The following is a 20,491-nucleotide window of genomic DNA, read 5'->3' as shown; positions in this document are numbered from 1 at the left end:
GACCTAGACTACTGGGAAAGACTACAATCCTTAAAATTATATAGTCTAGAAAGGAGAAGAGAACGCTACATGATAATTCAGGCATGGAAACAGATAGAAGGAAATAACAGAAAATATTCATGGAACTAAAAATATCAGAAAGAGCAAGCAGAGGTAGATTAATAGTGCCCAAAACTTATACCAGGAAAAAATAAGGAAAGCAAAACACAGAACATTAATCCACTACGCACCAGCATCGATAATGCAGCGTCTATTCAATGCGTTGCCAGCTCATCTGAGGAATATATCAGGAGGAGAAAAGCGTAGATGTGTTTAAGAATAAGCTCGACAAATATCTAAACTGCATCCCAGACCATCCAAGATTGGAAGATGCAAAATATACCGGAAGATGTACTAGCAACTCTCTGGTAGACATTAAAGGCGCCTCACACTGAGGGACCTGGGGCAACCCGAACGAACTGTAAGGTAAGGTCTGTAAGGTAAGGTCTCACTGTGTTTAGTCACTTCCTCCAATAATCTTTTCCCTCCAACCCCTTTCTGATTTCGTCGACCTCTTCTCCCAGATATGACCGTCAATTTCCCCTCGTCCTTCTCGACCTCTCGTGTTCCCCTCAGTAATTCATTAATCTTTGCCGGTTCTCCCAAACAGATATAATATATTTTAGAGGTTCTCGACCTTACTATAGAAGTTTTGGGACCATATGGGCTTGGGTCAGGTTTGTATAAAAAAAAGGTGTATATATCCGTTTTTTTGGGATTAGAATGAAGGTATTGTAAATATGGATGTTGAAACAGTCGTATATTACAGACTTGGTATTTGTATGAGTGCATATTTAAGCATTTGCGCATCGAAGGAATGGATGACAAATTATACAAAACACACACATGCACGCACAGTCTTTGAATAATTCTAGGGTGGACTTTGCAAGACCTAAATATGAGTGTGGCGGGTGAGTAGGGTTTTTAAGATATTTTTTAGGTAATGACTATGTGAACACCCTGCTGGTGAGTGCTTGTTTATGTAAGAAGCCTTTGTGAATTTGAAACATTAACAGAATACTGTATATATATATATATATATATATATATATATATATACATATATATATATATATATATATGTATATATATATATACGTATATATATATATATATATATATATATATATATATATATATATATATATATATATATATATATTATAACGGGGATGAGAAAAAAAAGTATTCCGACGGGAGATTTCGGTAAAATAATGACTCCCTCATACTTGCATTCAATTATTCATTGTAGCCAAGCATCCCTACGAGTAAAATACTTTTTCGTATATGGAGTTTTATATATGTCCACACGTTCTGCTTCCATTGTATGTGCAGGAATTTTATGAATGGCTCTCAGGTGCCTCACTGCAAACGGCAGTTGATTTTAGGGATATTGAGGAATATTCGTGAATACCCGATTCGTAGTTCATAAAGTACCTTATATCACACACACACACACACGCACACATGCATGCATACATACAGACGAATCGGGTATTCACCGAATATTCCTCAGTATCCCTAAAATAAGCTGTCGTTCCAGTGAGGCACCTGAGACCATTCATAAATTCCTGCACATACAATGGAAGCAGAACGTGTGCACGTCAGCAATATATAAAACTCCTTATACGTAAAAGTATTTTACACGTAGGCGATGCTTGACTACAATGAATAATTGAATGCAAATATGAAGGAATCATTATTTTAGCGAATTCTCTTTCGGAATACTTTTTTTTTCTCATCTGCGTAAAACTCCGCCTCCCGAAGTGAGACGTTGCAGCCATCAAAGGTTTTTTGCTCAATCTTTTCTTTCGACTCCTTTCTCGAACAAAATGCCTCGCCCCTCCCTCTCCCTCCCCTCCCCCCTTCCTTCATTAACGGTGATGAAGTCCTCTAGACAAGTTTGTTTTGGTGAAAAAGAAGGGATGAGACTCTTTGTTTCACTGCGTCGTACACACACACACACACACACACACGCAGTGTATATATTATATATATATATATATATATCATATATATATATATATATATATATATATATTATTATACATATATATTATGTGTGTGTGTGTGTGTGTGTGTGTATGTGTGTGTGTGGGTGGGGTGTTGTTTAAAGAAAAAACCTGGTCTGGACTGCCAAAACATTGAACGTATTATAAGCAAATGATATTTCGTATTTGTAAGTCTAGTTATTCTTAATTTTGTGTCTTACTTTAACTTTTTGCATTATTCGTTTCACAGCGTTGAACACAAATTTTTTCTCAAATGAACACTAGAGCATATTGACGAAAACTACAAAGGGTCCCACACGGTACCGAAGACAAGAACCCAAATATTTTGGGCAACAAAGTTGAGAGAGAATGATAGGAGACTCGAGAACTCTGTAAGAGAGAAAGCCATTTGTATTATTATTATTATTATATTATTATATTATTATTATTATTATTATTATTATTATTATTATTATTATTATTATTCATCCTTCTCTTAAAGATGATGTCAACATTATCTGAAAGATATTGATATCATTTCTTGTCCTTTTTCTCTGGTTGAACTTCCACATGACTCCACTTTACTTACCAGGTAAGATTGTGTCAAAATCTAATTATTACTATCAGACTTATTGCATTTTGAATTCTCTGACTTTCTTTTGGATATAATGAGTACGACTTTTTGGGGCCGTATAAAAAGCACGATTTTTTTTTGAGGGGGGTTGCATATAAATAGTACGATTTTTTTTTTTTGGGGGGGTGTCCATATGAAGAGTACGACTTTTTTTGGCATATGGGCATATGAAGAGGAAGCCTTAATTTCATATAAAAAGTACGACTATTTTTGGGGGGGCATATTGTTTGGGCATATAAAGAGCAAGATTTTTTTTTTTTTGTCATATAAGAATACAACTTTTTGGGGCATATAAAGAGTAAGATTTTTGTTTGTATAAAGGGTACGACTTCTATTGGGATATAAAGAGTACGACTTTTTTTTCTTGCCATGTAAAGAGTACGACTTTTTTCGGGACATATACTGAGCACGAACTTTTTTATTTATTTATTTATTTATATTTATTTATTTATTTATTATTATTTTTTGTATATACAGAGCACGAATCGAAGTTGATTAAATGCTTCTCCTTTTCTTGGAAAGTGATAATCACAGCCTGACGTAGCTATTAATTCTAGTGACTGAATAGCCGTTTTATCTTATTGCAACTCGCTATTGTACACATCCTACACATCATTTCCTTGTGTCTTTGTGTCATATATTATGCTCGCATCCACACTCGCATGAAATAAAGACGTAGAAATATATTCAGATTGAAAACCCCAACTTTTTCAATTAATTCCCCCTCCCATGAATGACATTTCCGTGGAATCCCTCTTCTTTCATCTCGCCTCTTTTTGAACAAGATGCGAATCTCCCCTCCTTCATTAACACTGTACATCTTCACTGTCAACAGGGATGGATGAATCTCTCTCTCTCTCTCTCTCTCTCTCTCTCTCTCTCTCTCTCAGACACGTTGGTGCGTGTATGCACAATATCACACACACTCATTATCTATATTTATCTATCTATCCATCTATATATATATATATATATATATAAATATATATATGTGTGTGTGTGTGTGTGTGTGTGTGTGTGTGTGTGTGCGCGAGTGTGTATGTATGTATGTTTGTGAGTTTGCGTTTGTGGCATTACTTGGAAACATATATGTCCGTCCGTCAACAACCAGATTTTAAGAAACGATGGAAAATTACTTTGCGTACGTATAATCAGTACTTGGAAAACGTCATCCAGTTGCAGAAAAATTAGTTTCCCTTTTGAGAGAGAGAGAGAGAGAGAGAGAGAGAGAGAGAGAGAGAGAGAGAGAAGAGAGAGAGAGAGAGAGAAAGGTTGGAGACTGTTGATTATCTTTCCATACCATCCTCATGATAAAAAGTTTACAAATGTCATAGTATGTCTCATGTATACGTTCAGATCATTCGATACGACACAAATACTCGTCTTTGCTAGTTTAAAACGTGCGACTGAGTGTTTACGGACTCGTAAATTTATTCCAGCAACGAAGCCTAGAGAAATAATTTGCATTATGAAATTAGAAACCTGAAGGACCCGTTTCCATCAGACTGAGCGAGCGACGAAGAACGATTTTATCCCAATTTATGCCAATCGCAGGACGCTTTACAAAATAATTATACATGAAACGGATTTCAATGACGGAGATGACAAACCTCATCAAAATGATCACGGCAGATTCTACGTCTCAATGGAAGCATCCGATTACTAGAATAGCAGGACATCAGTATGAAACGATTCAGTTTATATCAATGATGACCCGGACTTTATATCCTATTTCTAGCTTGGATGGGAAGTCCAGGTGGCCGATTTGAATTTGAATAATTTTCGACCCAATGATGAAACCTTTCAGGTTCTAAATAGGTCTTGCTGGCATTGTGTGTGTGTGTGTGACAGGGATTTTGTTGTGAATTATGATATAGTATACGTGAAATATAGATGTGAATTTGTAATTTGTACGTGATGTATATTGTTGTGAATTCGTAATATGTACGTGAAATATATAGGAACCACAGGATAATTATTATCTTTCATCTTTAAATTGGTGAAGCATTTAATGTTCCCATTTTTTTTGAAGCATCAAAGTTTGGTGGATATGCTCTGTTTGAAGTGTCTGCACACACACACACACACACACACGAATGCACTATGTAATAATATTTATATATATACACATACATGCATACATGTAATATATATATGTGTGTATATTAATTTAATATCGTTATGATTTATGTATCTATGTACTAAAACAATCAATCCTTGGATCAGTCAAGTATGAAGTAATTTTGTCTTTGTTAGATATTATTCTCCCGAGAAAGAAGATTTATGGGAGCATAACATTGTTCCATCAAAATATTGGCAAGAAATCAGTGCTGGAAAGCTTAACGTTTGCAATGGACCATAGAATTTGGATATGAGTATATAAATTGTACATATATTGCAAGAAACGTTCCAGACATTTCCGTATTAATAGACACTCATTTTATTTGTATACTCTGTAATTATGCGCAAATTTCATATGCTTACGTATTGGTAATATATCGGTGTATAAATCCACACACTACCAAACCAGAAAACCAGATTACAGATCAAAATCATCAAGGAAAAAATATGAGTTCGTTGAAAATATGTCATCTAGAATGTTCATATTAAAGAAAAAAAAAGTGATTTCCTATTCGTCATCCGCTTTTCTTAGCGAGTCCCTTTCTCTTTCATCCTCCCCTTTCTTTCGCCAGTCATGTTTTTCTCTCCCTCCTTCATCAACGGTGATGAAGTCCCGTGGCGTGGTAGTGGAAAACTGGGACGGTGAGGGTATGGGGGGAGTGCCGGGGGGGGGGGGGGGCTGGCCTGAACCTTCTTTCCATAACGCGAACATTAACGCATCATGTACAAAATGACATGTAGACGAAAGAGTTTTTTTGTGAGTACAATTTTTTTTTTTTTTTTTTTTGCTTAAATAAATGATTTTTCCGAAAGCTGGTGAGGCTGAGGCTAGATTGATTTCTTATATTTAAGAAAATATTCTTTAGGTTACTGGAAATCAATTCGTTCTGATGATAAAAGTACAAATTTCTCAAAATGAAAAGCGTTCGATGGAACTGACAATTTATAGCAAGAATCTTGATAATGAATATTTTCATTTGACTTCTTCGGTTCCGATTTGCTGGCTGTGAATAGTATTGCAGTGGATATTGGAGAAAGAAAGGGTGCTGCCCATTCAGCAATCTATTTGCCTCATGACCACATGATTTCTTGGATGTAGTCAGTAAACTGTTTGCTTAGTGATACTACAAATATTCTTAAGTGATGAAATAAAAGCAAAAGTCAAGTAGATCTTAGTTTAATAAGACCACTGAGCTGATTAACAGCTCTCCTAGGGCTGCCCGAAGGATTAGCTTTTTATTTACGTTGCTAGGAACCATTGGTTACTTAGCAACGGGACCTACAGCTTATTGTGGGATCCGAACCATATATAGAGAAATGAATTTCTAATCACCAGAAATACATGCTAATGATTCCGCGCTGGCTGCAGCTGTTAGGAGCGAACTCTGGCTACCAGATGGTTAGGCGAGTACGCAACCGATTCGTCCAGCGAGGAGCTATAGAAAACGTTATTGAAATAATACTGAGGCTGGTTACTTTTTATTGAGATATAGATCAAAATCTTCAAATACGTGTCACGACAATATCACCACCAAGAGTTTCTGAAGTGACACAAAGGAAAAAAGTAAATAAAGAAAAATATAAATCTTGGTGTCACAGTCACGTATTGCGACCTGAAACTGTTAAAAAAAAAAAAAAAAAAGTGCAGAAATACTGACGTGGACAAATAGAGGTGCGTGTCGGTGGTGTGTTGGCCGGCGTCCTTAAGTAGAACTATAACCATGATGGCTGAACCTTGGGTCGCTTTTTGTTTTGTATTGCGTCGTTTAGAAAGCGGACTGTCAATACATTGCGTTTTCGTAGCCTAGTGTGCAATACTCTTTCAACTTTTCATATGAAGTGTTTTCAGTATATCTTTCATTTTATCCGTGAGTATTTCAGTCTGTTTAGGAAAAGGTGAAAGTTCACTCCTGTGATGAAAAAAAAAAAAAAAAAAAAAAAAAAAAAGTTTTCCTCTTGACCATGTTTGCACATTTTCGTGCAGAGAGGAAAGCTGCTTTCAATAAAAAAACCTTCGTTCCAGAGGCATAACTTGGTAATCGCGGTTGGCGAAACTTTCTGTACCTTTCGATGTTATATCAAAAGGGGAGGGAAATGGCGACGCGGAGAGTTTATGCAAATTGAAAGGGACCTCTGTTGTTATCAAGAGGCTTGTGGAGTTTTGGTTTATCTGTCTGTGTGGATTCAGAATTGTGTGTTATTGCAAAACACATCTTCCAGTTTAATACATAAGATGGAATGACAGCTATAGTAGAGTCACATCAACCGTGCATTTGATGTCTAGGCCAGTCCCTTACGACGTTCCTGATTGGCTGTTGATAAGCCAATTACAGGGCTGGAATCTCTCAGTCTCTCTCGATTTCACAGAGGTAGGATGTATGTTCCACCTCTCACGAGGGATACTTTTAAATGACGAATCCTTCAGGAGAGATGGAACATACATCCTGCCTATGGGTATTCTCGAGAGAGACTGAGTTTCCAACCCTGTTATTGGTTTATAAAACAGACAATCAGGAGCGTCGTAAGGGACTGGCCTAGACATCAAATGCACGGCTGATGTGAATCTACTATAGGACTTAATTCTGAGAGGTTTCTTATAGAATGCTTTCAATTCCGGAAGAGTATATAAATTTCATTTCAGATTCCCCGAATGAGAAATGTTAGATAATTTCACGTTCGTCCAAAACACGAAATCAGGCACCGCATTAATTGGATTTACGTAGTTATACTCTATCCGTCAGGCTGCCTGATAAGGCAATAACTTAGGCAACCAGAAGTCTACACAACTTCGCCCACATTGTGGCTGGATCCCATTATTGTAGACACAACAATAGATTAAACAGGCGGTGTTTGTTTGTGTATAGAAGCATGAGCTGTAATGGCCGTCTAGTGGCGATTCTCCTTTGTTTGGGAGATTCCCCTTTGTCTCACGGAAGGAAGCTTGGAAGAGCTTCTTGATGGCAGTTGCTGTGCTACGGGGAGAGAGAGAGAGCGAGAGAGAGAGAGAGAGAGAGAGAGAGAGAGAGAGAGAGAGAGAGAGAGAACTTCCTATTAGGGTATCAAAGTCAACTCGTAGAAGATGAACCACAATACATTGAGAGAGAGAGAGAGGGAGAGAGTAAATTAAAACTATCTATTAGGGTATCAAAGTCAATTGGTAGAAGATAAACCTCAATACATTTTTTTTATTGTCAATAGATATTTTGCCAATATTGCCAATATCGTTTGCTCCAAATTCTGAAGGTTTGTGAGATACATCATGAAACGGGGCGAGACATTAAATGGAATAGGCAATAAAGTGTCTGTCATAGTCTCCATAATTGCTCAATCTCATCTTTTACTTCTCACTTAGTTATTTAAGCGATCGGGTGCTTTCATTGACGACCATCGAGGGTCATGTTTTGATGAAGGTTGTGACCTGCTGTTGCGAATCTCTTTTGTCTTTAGGAATTTGAATTGCCTGTATCAGTGTCACTGCATAATGGACGATTTATGCGCCTTCCATTGGTGTGGGGTTGGGGGGGGGGGGGGGGGTGGAGAGCCAGCGTCTGGGAGTGGAGCTCTCCTTTTTTATGGCAAGGAATACAAAACTAGGATTGGGGAGGATTTTGTCAGAGAGGTCCTGGAAGTTCCCCGACGTTTATTCTCTGGAAGTCCTTTCATTCCGTCTCCCAGGGGAAGACGCCTGGAAGCTGGACAGCAAATTTCCTTTCAGTCCTTTCCAGTTAACGTCTGAAAGGAACATTACAATTGCCTGTATGGCTTCCATTAGCGAAAAGGCCTTTAATGAGTGAATTTCAAAGCCTTTCTTTCAAAATGTTTAATTAAGGAAATATCCACGATTCTTTTGAGAAATGTAAGCGTATAATACGTTACTTTCATTTATTGTTTTGTATGTATAAATATATATATATATATATATATATATATATATATATATATATATATATATATATATATATATATATATATATAATGGTATATTGAGAAATATAAGTTTATAATACGTTACATATTTGGTTTATTTTTATATATATATATATATTAATATATATATATATATATATACATATATATATATATATATATATATATATATATATATATATATATATATATATATATATACTATATATATATATAAATATAAACCAAATATGTAAACGTATTATAAACTTATATTTCTCAAAAGAATCGTGGATATTTACTAATTAAACATTTTGAAAGAAAGGCTTTTGAAATTCACTCATTAAAGGCCTTTTCGTTAATGGAAGCCATACAGGCAATTGTAATGTTCCTTCCAGACGTTAACTGGAAAGGACTGAAAGGAAATTTGCTGTCCAGCTTTCAGCCTCTTCCCCTGGGGAGACGGAATGAAAGGACTTCGAGAGATATATATATATATATATATATATATATATATATATATATATATATATATATATATATATATATATATATATATATATATATATAAACAATGTAACGTATTATAAACTTATATTTATCAATAATATATATATATATATATATATATAATATATATATATATTATATATATATATATATATATATATATATATATATAATATATATATATATATATATATATATATATATATATATATATATATGAGAGAGAGAGAGAGAGAGAGAGAGAGAGAGAGAGAGAGAGAGAGAGAGAAATATAAGTTTATAATATGTTACATTGTTTATATATATATATATATAATATATGTATATATATATATATATATATATATATATATATATATATATATATATATTTATATATATATATATATATATCATATATATATATATATATATATATATATATATATATATATATCTGGAATTTGTAAGTTTATTTTCATAAAAAGATCAAAACATTGCTCTCTTCTCTTTCAAAAATTGCTGACTGTCCTTTTCAAACAGAGGGGTCGAGAATACTGAGGAACGTCACGTACCGTGCAGGGGTTAGGATCACGGCACCTTTATTCTCCAGTCTTTTATGGCGCAATGATGAGCGGGGCTGGACGACGGCCAAGTCCAAACGCGGAGTTTATCGTCCGTAGACTGTCGCAAATATGACAGAGATATATGAGACACGTTGCATTTTATTACGCGGAGATATTATTGTGTGGCCGGTTCTTCTTCTTCCATTCAGAGGCAGCTGACCCTTTTAGAGACTGCTTTCGTGGGAGTTTCATAAAAAAAAGTTAACAATACTCGCCAAATACTTCGACGACGTCATGTAACCCAGGCAGCCTTCCTTCGCTTTCCACTGCAAAACTTTCCTGAAAGATTGTCTGCTTATATTCTTTTATATTTATTGTAAGTTTTTTTTTTCTGTTTCGTCTGAAACAGAAAGAGGGTAATATAATTTTCATTTCTCGCTCTTTAGAAAAAGGTATATACGGATTCTGCGGAATTCTGTCCTTTGAATAAATTAACTGCGAACTCTATTAAATCAAGCAAGAAATGTGCCGATGTTTATTCGGCGCTATCAAGTTTTCTGTACAGCGCATAATGCTCTATGAAGCTTTTGACGTGCTGCAGTTTGAAACTCTCAGCCACGACATGGCAGCTCAGTTGCTCCCCAGATACGGTTATATGTAGACCGAGATATGCCGTTGGTGACGCTTAACGGGTAAAGGACTTGGGTTATCATAATTACTAATAGTTAAAATGGATTTAGAATTACTTGATTACAAGCTACTGAGTATATACAGATGTTGACCAATTCCTGATTATTTTGATGCTGTTCAGTGGACTTCCTCAGAGACCGAGGAAGTATTCCACCTTCTCGCCGTCTTCTGCCTTCTATTTCCGTCACTCCTCTTGCTGTCAATCAGGGGCTTCATGAACGGGGTGTCTCCTTCCATTCTGCTTTTCGTTGTCCATTAATTTCTCCCGAATGTGGATGGCGAAGACCGAGAGAGAGAACCTCACCTCCCCACCTCCTCGGGACCTTTTTGTTTTTCGTTCGTTTGGTAAGAGGTGGGAAAGGAAGAGGGAACAGACGAAGAAAACTGACTTGGAACTGAATAGGGAGAGCTGGATATCAGTGGTAAATGTGAGAGGGAGAGAGAGACGTAAATGCTATGAAAAAAGAATCGCGCAGAGAGGATCAGAGTAGGATAACTGACCGAGAAAGGAGGTTGGAATCAGGGAAAGAGAGAGAAGAGACGAGAGAGAGAGGAGAGAGAGAGAGAGAGAGAGAGAGAGAGAGAGAGAGAGAGAGAGATGACATCACCAGTGATAAAATGCCTATAGAAAACCCTACCTTTGATCCCACAGTCCTCAGATAATCCAGTAAGTCACTGCAACTGCTCAGAATTATGTGGAACCTTCTTTACGCAGAAAATCAAAAGACGATTGCAGACATAGTTATGACGAGGAAAATACATCAGAACTTCAATGCAGTTGCTTTTAAATCACGTACTAGGTCATGAAAAAAGGAACCAAAATAAGCGCCAAACTACCCAAGCACCTCTGTAGCCATAACCAAGAACTATCAGGCCAGTGGTTGAATAGGCAGGACATGATTTGAGAAGGTCCCTTCTTGGTTCTTGCCTCATTCGGGATTATGAGGTCACGGCGTGTCATTCTATAGAGTTTGTCGTTGGTGAAAGTGATTAATCATTTTTTTTGTAATATGGTTTCGCGCGTTTGTAATTGTCGCTATTATCGTGAGGCAAATTACGACAGTGACGACCGTTGTGTACCCCGCCACTTCACTCAGGACAAGTCAGTTCGTTCATGAACTACGCGTGAAGTCAAGGTAAGGATTGATGCCTCTCGAATTTATAATTACTTGTGTCGTGCTGACTCAAATCCGTGTTGTGTGATTCTATGTTTTTATTTATTTATGTATTTGTTTATTAATTTTTGGGGGTAATTTTTCAGCTAACCATTTCTGCATGAAAAAACCTGGAATGCCAATGATTTTTCATCAGATTTTGTCGAATAGCTATGGAAGGGAGTCTGGTATTTTTCTTAACTTATAAGTCGTACATTTGATATTTTTTTCCGGTTACTAACGCTTTTGCGCCGGTATGTATTGAGAATACATTTTTGTTTGATGTGTTCTACCATTACAAATGTCAATTACTTGTAATATGGGAGGTGGCTGAGTCTCGAAAACTTATTTTGAAAATTAATTAATACATTTTTTAAAATTAAACTTATTAGTTAATTAATTAATTATTTTTTTTAAAATTGCCATACGTTAGAACGAACGTTGTATGTGGATATGACTTCTCGGAGTTGTAGGAACAGATAGATAGATGTTTGCTTTCATCGCTAAGTGAATTACTCGTAGAAACTACCGTGAAACCTCCATTAAGCAAATGGTGTGTTAGTTTGCTTGGAGGCTGGTTTCTTTCTGGAAAGAGAATAACGTCTTTATTGAAATGTCATTTCCTTTATTATGTTTTTGTTTCCGTGACGATAAGTAGTGCTAAGTTCTTTAAACGCTTTGGTAAAATACATTTCAATTTATATTTCTTATTACTGGAATTAGAACTTCGTTCCATTAGCTTCTGGGATAAAATACGGATGGGTTAATTGAACTTTAAAGCTTTTTTCTTAATTGTTGCGTTTTGAGACAATTTTATGGTATAACGTTATCCAAAGCTTGCCGTTTTTATTAATAGAAAATTAATGTCAAATGACGCCGAGCGCATACATACGTAATGCAGTGAATTTGGTCCCTAAACTGTAGGATTACACACACACATGCATATATATATATATATATATATATATATATATATATATATATATACATATATATATATATATATATATATATATACATACATATAACGAAGTATATTAACATTCATTCTCAGCGCTCAATGGCATGATCGGTATGGTATTGACCTGCCTCCTGGGTGGCCGAAAGAGTTTCGATTCCCAGGGCATTCATCCAATGAGGAGTGAGAGATGTGTATTTCTGGTGATAGAAGTTTCCCTCTCGAGTGGTAAGGAAGTCATGTAAAGCCGTTGGTCCCGTTGCTGTAATAAACCACTGAAAAACGCCATACAAACGAAAAACATATAATAGTTCAGCATTATTTTGAGTGTTATCCAATTCCCCCCCCCCCCACAACAACCCCCCCACCCCGCCCTGATAGCTTTCCCGTATATTTCTTCAGAAGCCCTAGAAGAGGGAGGAGTGTAAGTAAGCCCAGCTGATCCCCCGTGGGGCAAAATGCCCCCGGGGAAATATCATATTCATTTCTCTCCCGTCAGGGTTGATATATGGATGGTAGTATAGGAGTTTATTCTCTCTCTCTCTCTCTCTCTCTCTCTCTCTCTCTCTCTCTCTCTCTCTCTCTCTCTTATTAGCTGTAGTGTTTTCCTATTTTTTTCGTTTCTTTCTTTATCTTCCCGTTTTCGTTTGATTTTGCCATTTGTAGAAAACGACGGAGTGAAAATGTCTATCGTTCGCAAATAAGGCTCATCGGTTTGAGATCTCGTTAGGACATCGAGACGTGCTCATTTATTTCTATTTAGTTTAGGTTATATCATCCCTTTTTATGCATATTTCCTTAGTTTGCCATTTGTATATTTGAAGATGTGTGTGTGGATGTAGGTCACAAATCAAATCATTTAGCGACGTTCTTTCTGAAATAATACATATAAAAAATTCATGAAACCTACGCTTTTAATCGTTAAAAAATACTTTAATTTTTAATTAATGGTTTTGTAAATTACGTTTTTGTTATGAAAAGGGAATTTGGTTAAATTTTCTTAATAACAAACAACTCGAGCATTAGTGTTTTGTCTGCTACATGTAACATGAAATGAGTTGAATTTGGATTGAATATGGAATTTAGGCCAAGGGCCAAGTACTGGGACCTATGAGGCCATTCAGCGCTGAAATGGAAATTGACAGTAAAAGGGTTGATAGGTGTAACAGGAGGAAAACCTCGAAGCAGTTGCACTAACAATCAATTGTGAGGAGGGTGGAAAGTCAGATGGAAGAAATAAAATATGAAAGGAGGTACAGTAAAAGGAACGAAAGGGGTTGCAGCTAGGGGCCGAAGGCACGCTGGAAAGAACCTTAAGTAATGCCTACAGTGCACTGCATGAGGTCCACTGACGGCACTACTCTCCTTCGGGGAACATGGAATGAGGCGGTCTGATGAACAAGCTTTCCCTTGTCCCACCTCCGTTCAGTGTTCTTCTTTCTTGAAGGCAAACTCCGTGTTTATGAAGGCTGTTGCCGTTCCGTTCCGCGTTCCTCTTCTCCATTTATTTCCCCGGGACATTGTGGGCGCAGTCTAGCCTTTTAACTTGGTCTGTATTATTTTGGAAAGACAGAGAGAGAGACAGAGACAGAGACAGAGAGAGAGAGAGAGAGAGAGAGAGGCTTTTACCGAGGAAGGATTACAGGGAACTAAATCCAAGTTAAGGAAAAAAAACCGAAAAAAGCCAGAACAAGAACAGGAATAAAAAGAGTGACGCTGTCATTAGTGTCGGTTATGTTGTGGCTTCTGGTAATCCCGGTCCATTCTGCGTATCTGTGGGGAAGGGTGAGGGGGGAACCATTCGCTTGTGATACGAGCAGAATGGTCATATGCGAGAAAAACCAACAATTAATAAATAGATGAAAACTGATGGATAACCATAGAAATGGCGTAATGATATAAATAGATGAGTAGCAATTGAAAACTGTTGGAAAAATTAATGGAATATTTGCCATGACAGTAGCGCATGAATAATACAATTGCTGCTATATCAATGATATTAGTTTAGAATAATTACTAGAAATGATAGAAAAGGTTACGAGCTCACAAAAGGCGCGTTAATGCTTCCCTTGGGCATAGAAGGACCTACATTAATTACCCCTGTCAAGTAGACCTATACCATAGCTGCGCTGTAAAGGGAATGAAAGACCCTGGTGGGCCGTTACAGAGGCTATGCGCTGCTCTTCTGCTGCTACTGTGTAGCGTTAGTAATGGTTTGGAACTACCAAGGATCCCGTAGGGGGATAGTGCCGTCAGTGGACCTCATGCGGTGCAATGTTGGCATTACTTAGGGTTCTTTGCAGCGTACCTTCGACCCCTAGCTGCGACCACTTTCGTTCCTTTGACTGTACCTCCTTTCATATTCACTTTCTTCATCTTACTTTCCACCGTCTCCTAACACTTGGTACATTGTGCAAACTGCGTTGAGGTTTTCCTCCTGTCCTGATTAATCGTATTTCCTTGGTCAGTGGTATGTTTCGAGAACAACATGCAGAACCATACTGGAGAATTAATATAGATATTGGTTCTTATCCGATATCTTGCTATTTGATTGAAAGTTGAATAGTACTTTATTTGTGAAGTATAGGCGGATTTATCTGACTGTAACCATATGTATATGTGTGTAGAATCTACTGGCCATTTTTACCAGATACATATGTAATTGTAACAGCCACAATGCCAACTGTTCACTTCTCGAATTCTTGGCGTTTTTTTTTTTTTTTTTTTTTTTTTTTTTTTTTTTTTTTTTTTTTTTTGGGGATAAGCTTGTCACTACAAAACCTTAAGATCCAAGTGTGTAAGATATATATGAACAACTTATGATGTCCGGTAGCGGGAAACGAACCCATGATAACCATGAGCACGACGGATTCACATCATTTTCTTCATATTTCTTGCACTTGGATCTTAAGGCTTTGTAGTGACAAGCGTATCCCCCCCCCCCCAAAAAAAAAAAAATACCGGAAGAAATCGAGAAGTTAAGAGGGCATTCTGGATGCATATACATACCTATATTTGTGTGCTTGGATGTATGCGTGTATGTACACGCATACGAGAAGGCGAAGAGTAACATTCCCTTTTAACTTGGCAAAGAGATTCGCTGTAGACGCCAGCAATCTCGTCAAAGCGAGTTTTTCGTGAGATCAAGCCGAGTGACATTCGTATTGAGTTTGTTCCATTGGGTCATAACTGACGTTTATATTTAGTTTATCCGCTCTCTCTCTCTCTCTCTCTCTCTCTCTCTCTCTCTCTCTCTCTCTCTCTCTCTCTGTGACGCTGCAATTCCCATTACGGAGAGAGGAGCCGAAATGCGAGATGTGAGCGCTATGAAGTTTTCAATGGAAAGGTTTTTCGCCACTTTGCACAGTCTGTTGCCTGATGGATATTGCACATTATTGCATTCTGCATCCGGCAAAAACACGCCATAGCCGTTTTCGATTCATTTTTATGTTTGTTTTGATTTTTGTTTAGCCAATGAATGATCATGTTTTCTTATTTCGAATCGAATGCATTAATGAGCATGGGGTGAGGGTTGTAATTAAGGGTGTTGTGAATTCTCTATTTTTTTTCTCTATTTTTTTGAAGGTTAATTTTTACATTTGAACGAGAGCTTTAATGGAAGTTGGGAAACAATATCTGATGGTTTTTATTCAACACCAATTTTTTTATTTTTTTTATTTTGATTTGAATGATGATAATACGAACATTTTAATATACATGGAACCGGAAGGATTTTTGATGCAGTTCTTCTAAAATTGCCTGGATGTCATGATACCGACACTGAAGCATTTTTGTGCTTCTGTTGAATCTGCGCAGCAGTAATGATGACATGCGTAGAATGAGTGTCTAAAGGTGCCTTCATATCTTATTCTTCTTTCCCACAGTTATCCCTGCATTAAGGGGTCGGTTGCCTAATGGGCCTTCTCCTCCTCCACTGTCTTCTATCAAAGGCAACATCCTCCACCAAACCTCTTCTCTCCATATCTTCCTTCACTTTAACTCGCCATCTCATTCTCTGTCTCCCTCTCGATCTTCTTCCTCTAACAAGTTCCTCCCAAGCCCTCTTCATTCCCTCCTCGTCATCCATCCTCAACACATGCCCATTGCCCATTGCCCATACCACCTCAATCGTGACTCTCTTATGACCTCTGACATCTTTACTAAGCCTGCCTGCCCCTCTTATTTCGTCATTGTCCAATCTCTCCGGCAGCGATATTCCCATAATCCACCTCAGCATTCTCGTCTCTTTTCTCTCAAGCTTTACTTCCTCCAAAGTAAGTTTGAGTTTATATTGGAGATACACTGAGCATTTGATTTGCTGTTTTAATGTAAATTTAGATATTGTTTTCTTAAATTTTGAGAAACAATAAGGGAAAATTCAATGACTTTCTTTAAAGAAATCCCTTCAGAAACTTAGGATGCAAACACGTGCGATCCAGCAATTGACCTTTAACCTGTCTTTAAAGTTTCTATTATTTTTTTTTAAATTTTATTTTAGATTATCTTTTAATCTTTTTATACTTTTTGGATATCACGGATTATTCTCTCTTTATTCCGGTGAATATGTTTGTGTTATGTTTGTGTATGTGTGAGTGTGCCCGTTTCATCTTTAAATTTCTCAAGAATACAAATATTTAACCATTACGTCTAGTCGCCTTAAATTACCACAGCTACTATTGGTGGAGATGAATTTGTGAGTGGTCGTGTATGTAAGAGAAGAGAGAGAGAGAGAGAGAGAGAGAGAGAGAGAGAGAGAGAGAGAATATCTTCTCTTCAAGAGTGTCGATAACTCAATAACTTTATCCCGAAATCCAGCGATACAATTCCTTATGTTTTTCGTTGCTTTTCTGAAGGTTTGATTTTCTCCAAAGAATACGCAGGGAAGATCTCCCTCGTGGCAGATAAGAGACTCCTTGTCACGGTTACGTTATGGGTTTCCCGTTCTTGAACGAGCCCCTGGGGTTCTGGCGTTTTTTTTTTTGTTGTTCATATTCTGCGGAATACGATAGTTATGTCACTGGAATGCGGTTGAGAAAGATCTCTCTCTCTCTCTCTCTCTCTCTCCCTGATGAAAGTATTTTGCTGGAGTGGTATTGTCGTCCTTAATAAACTGGACCAATAACCATGACAAAAAGACCTTAGTGAGAGAGAGAGAGAGAGAGAGAGAGAGAGAGAGAGAGAGAGAGAGAGAGTTGAAATTATCAACTAGTTTTTTGGACTAGCTAATATATTCATCTTTTAAAGGTCTTGTCCTTTATGAGTCTCGTACGAAAGTTATTTGTTCATATGAACGGAGAGGATGGATCGAGAAGGTTTATAGGTCGTATCACAGAGTTGATATTATCAAAAGTGCATGTTTTTATTTTCTACAGAGTTTACGCGACAAAGAAAATTTATTTAGAACGCGTGTCTGTTATAATAATGTGTACTCGCTGTGAATGTAGCCGCTTTTGTTTTTTTCTTCTGCGTGATTTTTAGTTTTATAGAAAACGATACCCATCTGTAATCCACCGAGATAATCAGATTTTCCAGTCTGAATTCCAGTGGTGAAAGACGATTCCAAGAATAGCATTTTCCCATTGGTAATCGTTAGAACAGCGAAGGTTTTCCTCCTGGGGATATTAGGAGGAGTCGATGCTCGGAATAAAGAATGGTAGGTAGGCACAGGGAGCTTCGTTTGGAGGCTGACATTATGAGTGATGTGACCCCTTTGCAAGGACATAGTATAGGTGCTTTGGCGGAGTTGAGCAGAGACGTTGGGACTTTGTGTGAATTCATACCACGCTTTGGAAATGATAACGACGACTTAGTGTCCAACCCGATTTTTGTTTTATTTTTAAAATTTATTTATTTATTTATTTACTTTTTTTTTTATTTTTTTGAACTGTAGTCATATGAGCATTTGGAATGGAGCTAATCATTGACGTCCTTAGATATATCCGGTGTCCCTTTGTTACTTGAATATTGACTTGAAAAGTTTTTTATTTATTTATTTATTTTAAAGTCCCTTTGATCACATATATCCGTTCGTGTGTTTAGATATATCCAGTTGCCACTGTTTTATCAGTGAGAGTTTGTTTCTGTAATGCAAATAAAGACGGCGGGAACACTTCATGGTAATTTCCCTACAATTTCCGACGTTCTTCATTTAAGTTTTTGTTAAATAAATAATTTTATTTATGAATTTTTATCCAGCAAATATTGACTCTTTTGCCAGGCTAACCTGAGCTTCAGCGAGGATTATTTTTTTGCCTCAGATGACGAGGAAAGAGATTGAATCATCGTGATTTTGCAAATAGAAACGAGGGGTTATAATTCCCCAAAAATATGAGACGGTCATTCGAGGAAATATATTCGAACGAAGTGTAGGTAAGATAGTTCAACTGTATCATTTCTAGCGGAAGTTAAAGCAACATTATAAAGCTCCATAAAAGGAGAAAAAAAGGAAAAGGATATTTGGTTGAAAAACATCCGGCTCCTTCCAGCCTCGTTAAGTGAGGCAGACGCAGCCATCAAATCATACAGGAAAGAATCACCCTTTCGCTCCTCTAAAATATCCTCGTTAAAATCCCGCTGTGTAGGATATCAGGATATCCACTTCTTTCATCGCGCTGGAAAGAGAAAGCAGTTTTCCAGCGGGGGGAAAGAGAGAGAGAGAGAGAAAGAGAGAGAGAGAGAGAGAGAGAGAGAGAGAGAGAGAGAGAAAGTGGTTTCAAGACCCTCATAGGTAGCTTCATCGTGTCCTACTTCATCCTGTCTGCTATCCCTACAGCAAAGGGTCGGTTGCCTTTATCCGTCTTCTTCAACTGCTACTTTCCAAAGCTTCCTCCTCCTCCTCTACTTAACCCTTCTTCCCCAAATCCTTCTTTATTGTATCACGACATAGAGTTCTTTGCCTCTCAATTGACATTATACCCCTACTACGTTTCCCCCGCAGGCGGGTAGCCGTCAGTGCACCTCATGTTGTGCACTGTAGGCATTACTTAAGGTTCTTTGTAGCGTGCCTTCGACCCCAAGCTGCTACTCCTTTCGTATCTTTTACTGTACTTCCTTTCATATTCTCTTTTTCATCGTATTTTCCACCCTCTCCTAACAAGTGATCTATAAGTGTAACTGCTTCGAGGTGTTCCTCCTTGTTACACCTTTCAAACCTTTTACTGTCAATTTCCGTTTCAGCGCTGAATGACCTCGTAGGTCCCAGTGCTTGGCCTTTGGCCTAAATTCTGTGTTTAATCCCAAGTTCCACCGAAGCCTCTTCTCTTCATTCCTTTCTTCTCTCTCATCCTTAACACATGACCAAACCCTCTCAACCTCGACTCATATAATATCAGTACTGAGCACCTCAGTGGCGTGATCGGTGCGGTTCGATTCTCGGCCATTCCACTGAGGGGTTAGAGATGGGTATTTCTGGCGATAGACGTTCACTCTCGACGTGGTTCGGAAGTCATGTAAAGCCGTAGGTCCCGTTGCTGAATAACCACCGGTTCCATGCGACGTAAAAACACCTTACAAACAAACAAACAAACAAACAGTAACCGCTACTATCCGTACATTTAAGATCTCTTGACTGTGAGTCCTCGAATTCCATCTCAGCATCCTCATTTCTGCCCGCCCCATCTTCTGTTTCTCTTCCTTCATGATGCCCATGTTTCCTGGCATGAAGAACCCCATTCCTCAGGGGCTTGTGCACTCTGCTTCAAGGTCGCTCTGTACTAACGCTTTTCGCCTCGTTCTTATCGTCAGACTTACGATGCTGCCTGTGAATCACCTCAAGCTAAAACGTGCAGCTACAAAGGCGAGGTAATTTATCCCCTCGTATTTAAAGCTCTTCTGCTTAAGAATCTTAGATTCTGGAGTTGTAATTTCACGTCTAACTGACGGCGAGTGGGTTCTTTCTTTGTGTTTAAGTGATGCTGCCTTAAACATTTCCTCGGAGTTGGAAA

At 37.6% G+C, this 20,491-nt stretch overlaps 1 protein-coding gene across 1 annotated transcript in view; it reads right to left on the bottom strand.

Annotated features, from left to right (window-relative positions):
* Positions 1–20,219, bottom strand: part of LOC135199938 (mucin-2-like) — a 122,699-nt gene extending 102,480 nt beyond the window's left edge. The window contains exons 1-2 of the mRNA XM_064228058.1: positions 20,100–20,219; positions 16,594–16,815 (exon numbers count right to left, since the gene is read on the bottom strand). Of these exons, the coding sequence (XP_064084128.1) occupies positions 16,594–16,815; positions 20,100–20,219 (342 nt within the window). The remainder of the gene's footprint in view (positions 1–16,593; positions 16,816–20,099) is intronic.
* Positions 20,220–20,491: the final 272 nt, after the last annotated feature.

Source organism: Macrobrachium nipponense, chromosome 26 (assembly GCF_015104395.2).
Source record: "Macrobrachium nipponense isolate FS-2020 chromosome 26, ASM1510439v2, whole genome shotgun sequence".
In the NCBI taxonomy this organism is placed as follows: Eukaryota; Metazoa; Arthropoda; class Malacostraca; order Decapoda; family Palaemonidae; genus Macrobrachium; species Macrobrachium nipponense.
The sequence above is the reverse complement of the archived record's forward strand: the minus strand, read 5'-3'. Positions and strand labels throughout refer to the sequence as shown.